Source organism: Electrophorus electricus, chromosome 8 (genome assembly GCF_041902795.1).
Source record: "Electrophorus electricus isolate QZ-2024a chromosome 8, ASM4190279v1, whole genome shotgun sequence".
NCBI lineage: Eukaryota > Metazoa > Chordata > Actinopteri > Gymnotiformes > Gymnotidae > Electrophorus > Electrophorus electricus.
In genome coordinates this window covers 24,775,001-24,782,462 of record NC_137504.1, presented here as the reverse complement: position 1 = coordinate 24,782,462, position 7,462 = coordinate 24,775,001, and the positions used below count along the sequence as shown (strand labels likewise).

Below are 7,462 nucleotides of genomic sequence, written 5' to 3'. Positions count from 1 at the left end.
TTCGTTCAGACATTTTTAAAGGCAAGCAAGATACATTTGGTACAGGGCTTGGTTGTTGTTGTTTTTTTTCTTGGTGCAAGACAGTAAAGTAGAAGAGATACAGGCAGAGTTATTTAGGAGGTGTGTGCTCTAAATGTGTATGTACATGGCTTGGCTCATTGTCCTTTGAACTAAGGTCCCGCTAACAACTATGCAGCAACACAATAAACAACGACAGCCCTAGAGCCATCTCAAAGCAGTTCCATCTTCCCCTTTTAACATGAGCCAAAACATTTGCAAAGCACTGTCCCATAACCAACTCAGTTACAATATTTACATTAGATATTGACTAATATGAACATAAACATGTTTGGACCAACCAGTCTGCCTAAGGAACTGTGGACTAACTTCATCAGTAAAGGGATCTGCATCATTGGGGAGCTGCTGCACTGAAATACTGGAACCAGATCTGCTTGTTCACCCAAAACCTGACATTTAACCCCTACAATAGACACAAACAAGCTGATCTGAAAACAGCATAGAAGGGCAACTCTTAGTAATACTGTCTGCATGAAAGGGCCCTGGTCAAGTCCACGGGGAACCCCAGTCAGTCCAAATTTGGTTCATGCTCCTTTTCCCAACACAGCTGGGCCAGCCCTCATTTACCTGCCCCAGGTGTGTCTGCAACTGGATCAAAGTAACATTACAGACCAGCTGGGTGTCTTTAACGACCAAACTGGAGTCCTTGAGCCTCTGGATCAGACCCCCTCTTACCATTGCTCTCTAATATCTGGCCCCAGTATGAGGGGGCACATTCTCACATTATAGAACTTTTCCATACTTTCAAGTTTAGCAGTATTCCTCATATGTGCAAACATAAGCAGAGGGGAGAAGACCAGATGCTCCTTTGCGCTGCCACCAGGCACATCCAGTGTGGGAGGTGGCAGATCCACGATGGGGCCACCAGCATGATGGCTCAGCAGAATCAAGCCTCAACGGCTGGAGAAACGGAACGCATGCTGATGCTGGCCCCTTCACTTCAGACAAGAAGCAAACTTTCACGGCCCTCCCCATCGAGCTCTCGCAACAGTGGGGCATTTCCAGTGCTTACGCTGTACAAGTCCACCCGCAGGTAATTCTGAGTCCTGAAATAAACCCCACCCCCTTCCATCCACAAGCCCACCCCCACGCCTGTCACACTGAGGAAACAAAACAGAAGCACTCCACTAACAGACACACACTTTTACTGCAGGTTAAACCTGTGACTGATCATACCCTCACCTTGGTGCTCTTTTCCAGCACAGGTGGAACATGTGCACTTCTCTCCCCCCACATGTCCACTTCTCTTGTGGCACCCTGCTTTGGGCAGTCCAAGCTGTTGGCTTTAAGACTCTAGGCATGGTTTGCTACCTGTGCTTGGTGATGGGCTGGGGTCGGGTCAGGGCTGGGGTCGGGTCTGGGCTGGGGTCGGGTCAGGGCTGGGGTCGGGTCTGGGTGGGGGGTTACCTGTAGTCTCACACTGAGGTGAAGTCCTCTATTCAATAAGATACTGCACTGCTTGAAGCCATAGCTAACACAAAATGGTCTCTACCTAGGCATCCTAGCAACTGAGCAAAAGACTAGTTTGTAACTGTCTGAAGCATCTAATGTACCTGCCCTGTATGGTGCCAAGCAAAGCACTACACACACACACACACACACACACACACACACACACACACACACACACACACACACACACACACACACACACACACACACACACTTACTGTGGAAATACTCTTCACATTGTAAATGTCATTGATGTAGGTAATGTCTCTAAGCTAGCACAGTTCTCCGGTCACGTTAACCTTTGACCTTTTGCAAACTTTGACCTGGTCAGTTTAGTACAAAAAACAAGGTCCGAGGACGTGGATGAGAAGCTGAATAAATCCTTACCAGAAGAGGTGCACCACACATACACACACACACACACACACACACACACACACACACACACACACACACACACACATCCCTCTAACTGGGCAGTGGGGACTCTATTTAAAGGGACATGCGCACAGTTTGATTTAATCAGGGTGAGGGAATGGGGGAGGAAGATGAAGGAAGACTCCTGAAGAAGGTCTGCATGCTCTGTTCCTCCACACTCCCCCACACGCCCGTGTCGCCGCATGAGCAGATGTCCCGGCAAACAGGCACAAGACAGCTGGTGCGTGGAAACGTCACATCTTACAGACACACGTGGTGTCCATTCTGTGTCCATTCTGTGTTACGCTGGTGACAGGAGCAAAACAGAGGCTCCCACACCTACCCCCCCCCCCCCCCCCACACACACACAGAGTTGTGTTGTGCTGCTTGAGACTGACTGCTTCATTAGTGGTAACTTGCAGTGACCCGGCAGACCACACACGTTCCTGAAGACTACTGCACACTCTTCTGCGAGAGGAAGCTAGTTCTTCATGGCCTTCCTATGTCTTCCTCCCCAGGAAGTGTTTCTTCTGGAAGACAGAAAGCTAATGCTCTCTCACTCTCTCTCTCTCTCTCTCTGTCCAGATGAGTAAATAACAGGATATTACAGCTTTAATTTAGAGTTCTCATGTCTCTTTTTTTCTTGTTGTTTGTAGAGATTTAGAGTAAGATTTTTTTTCTTTTGATTTCTTTTTTAGAGGTGTAGTTATATTTCATTTATAGGTCAGGACTAGTGAGGCAGAAATAGGTTAGGATCTGGTTTGGATTAAGTGGGCCCAGTAATGGTTTAGCACTGAACAGTCTGGTTCGGATCGGACCAGGTCCAGGACTAGGTGTGATCTGGAAGCCCAATAGTGAGAAGAGCCATGCAGGGAGATGCAGGACACAGGAAGGGAAGAAAGCGAAAGTACTCCATTTTCTCATCCATCTTCTCTTCTCTTCTGGCCAAACTCATGCTCTCTCTTCCTCTCTCTCTTTCTCTCATTCTCTCCTTACGCACGGGACTCTTTCTTGGCATGGGGCTTGTTCCCCAGTAGAGCGTCGATCTCACTAACCGTCTGAGGGGTCATCTGAGAGAGCACCTAAAAAGTGAGAGAATGGACATAATATGTGTGTGTGTGTGTTTGTGTGTACTTGTATGTCTGTGTGTGTGTGTGTGTGTGTGTGAACTTTATTGAATTTCTTGAAGGGTTTGTACTAGGGTTTGTGTGTATGTGTGCGTGCATGTGTGTGTGTGTGTGTATTTGTGTGTATAATGTGGTTTTACCCGTAGGGCTCCCAAATTCTCTAGTAGCTGATCAGCATTTGAAACGCCCAGTAGAACAGAACTAACACCTTCACTGCGCAAACACCATGCTGACAGAGTGAGAGAGCGTCAGGGAGACACGGGATGATTGAGAGATAAAGATAAAGAAAGAGACAGAGAGAGAGGGAAAAAGAGAGGGAGAGAAAGAGAAGGGAGAGGGACAAAAACGAGAGAACGAAAAGGAGAACAAGAACAGGGAGTCAGAGAGAAATGACGACATGATATTTGGCATATTAAATATTCCACAGAATTAATGTGGGATGGAGTGCTGGTGGAGGCCGAGACAGTGGAAGCTGCACAGACCAATGGCGAGCTGTGCAGCAGTGCAGCCCAGCCGGTTGGCCAGCAGGTGGAGCTCTTTAATCTTTGCCAGCTGTCTGCGACCATCTTCACTGTGCACGCGTTCCTTCAGCCACTGATAACCCTGACGCGCATGCGCGCACACACACACACACACACACACACACACACACACACACACACACACACACACACACACACACACACACACTTTAATTATAGTGTGGGAACCTTCCACAGAATGGTGCATTTGGGTTAAACTGGTGCACTGTTAAATATTGTTACTGTTATTTATAACTAACATGAAAAATCTTGCTGTTTATCAGAATGGACAAAAAACAAAACAAAAAAACAAAACATGTGCATGCATGAGCTCACACAAACACATACCAAACTCCTTTAAACATCTGCAGTGAAAAGTATATTTCAAACACTGCTAAGATGTGGCAGACACTCAAACACGCTGGAATACACAAATGCAGATTAATACGAACCTACACACTAGTGACAGCTGCCCTGACTTCACTGAATATCAAGTTGTGAGAAGTCCATATGGGGGGGGGGGAGTAATCAAAGGAGACAGCAAACATTATGACTCACTTTCATTGCAGCTCTAGAACATTCTGGAACACCATCGCTGTATTTTCCTGTGATCAACCCACACGCCAGAGGGGACCAGGTCATAGCTCCAACACCTGATCGTAGGGGGTGGGGGCGATGGAGAGAGAAGGGGAGAGAGGGAGGGAGGGAAGGGAAGAGAGAAAGAGATGAAAAATACATTCACAGCGAAATGAAAGTGATGTGACTGATGCTTTTCATCTAGCAGGAAATAAATAAACCAGCACAGCACTGACAGAGGAACAGAAGCAGAGAGAGATGGTCTGAATATTTAGGCCCTTATTTTGAACAGACTCAATTACAAACAATTAAACGTGCAAACAAAGATCCTAATTAATTTAAACTTTCGCTCTTGCTTTGAGGAGACAACATTTATTTCCTTCTGGATCTCTCGGGCATGGCGTGGTTTGTGTAACCGCGGGCATGCTTCCTTTGGGACTTAAAATATCCTTCATTCTTCCCGTTTCACCATCAGTAATCAAACAGCAGAAGCTTTTGTCAAAACACCAAATGTGACACATTCATCAAAAGAATGTGAAAGAAATTCAAAAATAGGAAAAATATCATTACATCACCAGTGCTACAATGCCACTACACCATCACTGCCAAAAAGAAATGTGTAGAGTGATACTTTGTGCCAACTACACATATTCTATTTATTTCTATTTTATATTATGTAAGTACTGATCATGAATACACATCCTTAATTGTTATACACTGCCTGGCCAAAAAAAAAAGGTCACCACCTGGATTTAACTAAGCAAATAGGTAAGAGCCTCCCATTGGATAATTACTGCATAGGTGATTATGTTTCAGCTGGCAACAAGTTATTTAACCCTAACAGATGCAGTGAGTAGCTTCTCATTTGTTAAACAACCATGTCGAAAGACACAGCCTGTGGTCATGGAAAAGATGTTAATCTGTTTCAGAAGGGTCAAATTATTGGCATGGATCAAGCAGAGAAAACATCTAAGGAGATTGCTGAAACTACTAAAATCGGGTTAAGAACTGTCCAACGCATTATTAAAAAGTGGAAGGACAGTGGGGAAACAGCATCTTCGAGGAAGGAATGTGGTCAGAAAAAAATCTTGAATGATCGTGATCAGCGATCACTTAAATGTGTGGTGAAATCAAATCATAGAAAAACAGAACTCAGGGATATGTTTAATAATGAAGGTAAGAGCATTTCCACATGCACAATGTGAAGGGAACTCAAGGGATTAGGACTAAACAGCTGTGTAACCATAAGAAAACTACTTGTCAGTGAGGTTAACTGGCAAAAAAACAGCTTGAATTTGCTAGAGAGCATGAAGATTGGACTCTGGAGCAATGGAAGCAGGTCATGTGGTCTGATGAGTCCAGATTTACCCTGTTCCGGAGTGATGGGCACATCAGGGTAAGAAGACAGGCGCCTGAAGTGATGCACTCACCATGCCTAGTGCCTACCGTACAAGTCTGCGGGGGCAGTGCTATGATCTGGGGTTGCTGCAGTTAGTCAGGTCTAGGTTCAGCAACGTTATGTGCCCAAAGAATGAGGTCAGGTGACTACCTGAATATACTGAACAACCAGGTTATTCCATTAATGAATTTTTTCTTCCCTGATGGCGCGGGCCTATTCCAAGATGACAATGCCAGGATTCCACGGGCTCAAATTGTGAAAGAGTGGTTCAGGGAGCATGAGACATCATTTTCACACATGGATTGGCCACCACAAAGTCCAGACCTGAACCACATTGAGAATCTTTGGGATGTGCTGGAGAAGACTTTGCGCAGTTGTCCAAATCTCCCATCATCAATACAAGATCTTGGGGGAAAATTAATGCAACTCTGGACAGAAATAAATGTTGTGACATTGCAGAAGCTTGTGGAAACGATGCCACAGCGAATATGTTCCGTAATCAAAGCTAAAGGCGGTCCAACGAAATATTAGTGTGTGACCTTTTTTTTGGCCAAGCAGTATATGACACTGTTATTAATAATGTAGTCAGAGTGTAACATTATTTGTATTTAAATGATAATAATTTTAGTCTAATTAAAAAATGATAATTTTAGTCTATGGGCCAACACTGAACTCTACCATTAATGCCAGAGCACCTGTGCGTACGCTGTGAATACAGAATGCAGCCATTGCCCCTGTGTTGTTGAGGAGATGGGAATACACTGACTAACCAATCTTGTGGTAGAGCTCAGGAAGCTGCACCTCCACTTTCTCTCTCTGGAAGTAGTGGTACTCAGCCTGCTCACACACTGGCGGGATGAGGTTAAACTGGCGAGCCACAGAATACGCCTCCTAGTGAAGGGAGGATGGAAGAACATGGTTGACTAGAGTTGGGGAGCACCTGCAAAGCAGGAAGACAGAAAGTACCGTCTGCTGCGAGTAAGCAGAGAAGGGTCGCTAGTTAAGGGAGTGACGGCTCATACCATGATCTCCATGCCGCTCCAGCGTGATGTCCCCCAGTACATGGCCATGCCTTGGTTTATCACAAATGTCATTGCACGCACCACCTCTGCAAAACACACAAACAAACACAAAACCACACACACATGCAGGTAGGCAGACGTACATGCACACACACACACAGGCAGGCATGCACACACATACACACACAAAGCCACACGCACATGCAATCATGCACACACATGTGAACACACACACACACACACCCACACACCCACATATATATATACATATATATATATATATATATATATATACATATATATATATACATATATATATATATATACATATACATATATATATATACATATATATATATATATATATATATATATACATACATATATATATATATATATATATATACATACACATATATATATATATATATCACACACACACATACAGACACCATGCCAACATTTATATTAGATGCTTATTTTACAAGACAAAAAATATTTTTACTGTGATGTCTCTGTCTCTGTGTGATTTGTGGGATGTGAGTTCATACTGGCTTGGGCATGAATGAATAAAAGACAAACTCTCTACATACATACAGTTGAGTAGTAGGATTGTTGTACAATATAAACACTATTGCATTGTCATCATTAACTCACCTTCCATGGGGCTGTTGACATCATTTCGATTGGCAAAGACAATGTCCACATAATCCAACTGGAGTCTGGACAAAGATCCTCGAAGGCCTGCAAGAATGACAACATCCTTGTCAATGTTCCTTTTATCTCTTCTTCCACATAATCATCACTATCGCAACAGTAACCACCGTCATCATCACCATTTGAACACTATCACCATGTGAACAGCATGCT

General features: G+C 44.2%; 1 protein-coding gene across 4 annotated transcripts in view; it reads right to left on the bottom strand.

The window, feature by feature from the left end:
• The window catches only part of LOC113587087 (voltage-gated potassium channel subunit beta-3), a 39,560-nt gene continuing 32,098 nt past the window's right edge, over positions 1-7,462 (bottom strand). For 3 of the 4 annotated variants that reach the window (XM_081719357.1, XM_035527707.2, XM_081719358.1), the window contains 7 exons: positions 7,250-7,336; positions 6,593-6,678; positions 6,341-6,461; positions 4,154-4,248; positions 3,557-3,677; positions 3,215-3,303; positions 1-3,029 (listed from right to left, as the gene is read on the bottom strand). In XM_081719357.1, coding sequence (XP_081575483.1) covers positions 2,940-3,029; positions 3,215-3,303; positions 3,557-3,677; positions 4,154-4,248; positions 6,341-6,461; positions 6,593-6,678; positions 7,250-7,336 — 689 coding nt within the window. In that variant the 3' untranslated portion in view covers positions 1-2,939. The remainder of the gene's footprint in view (positions 3,030-3,214; positions 3,304-3,556; positions 3,678-4,153; positions 4,249-6,340; positions 6,462-6,592; positions 6,679-7,249; positions 7,337-7,462) is intronic. The other variant, XR_014124918.1, reaches the window with a different exon arrangement.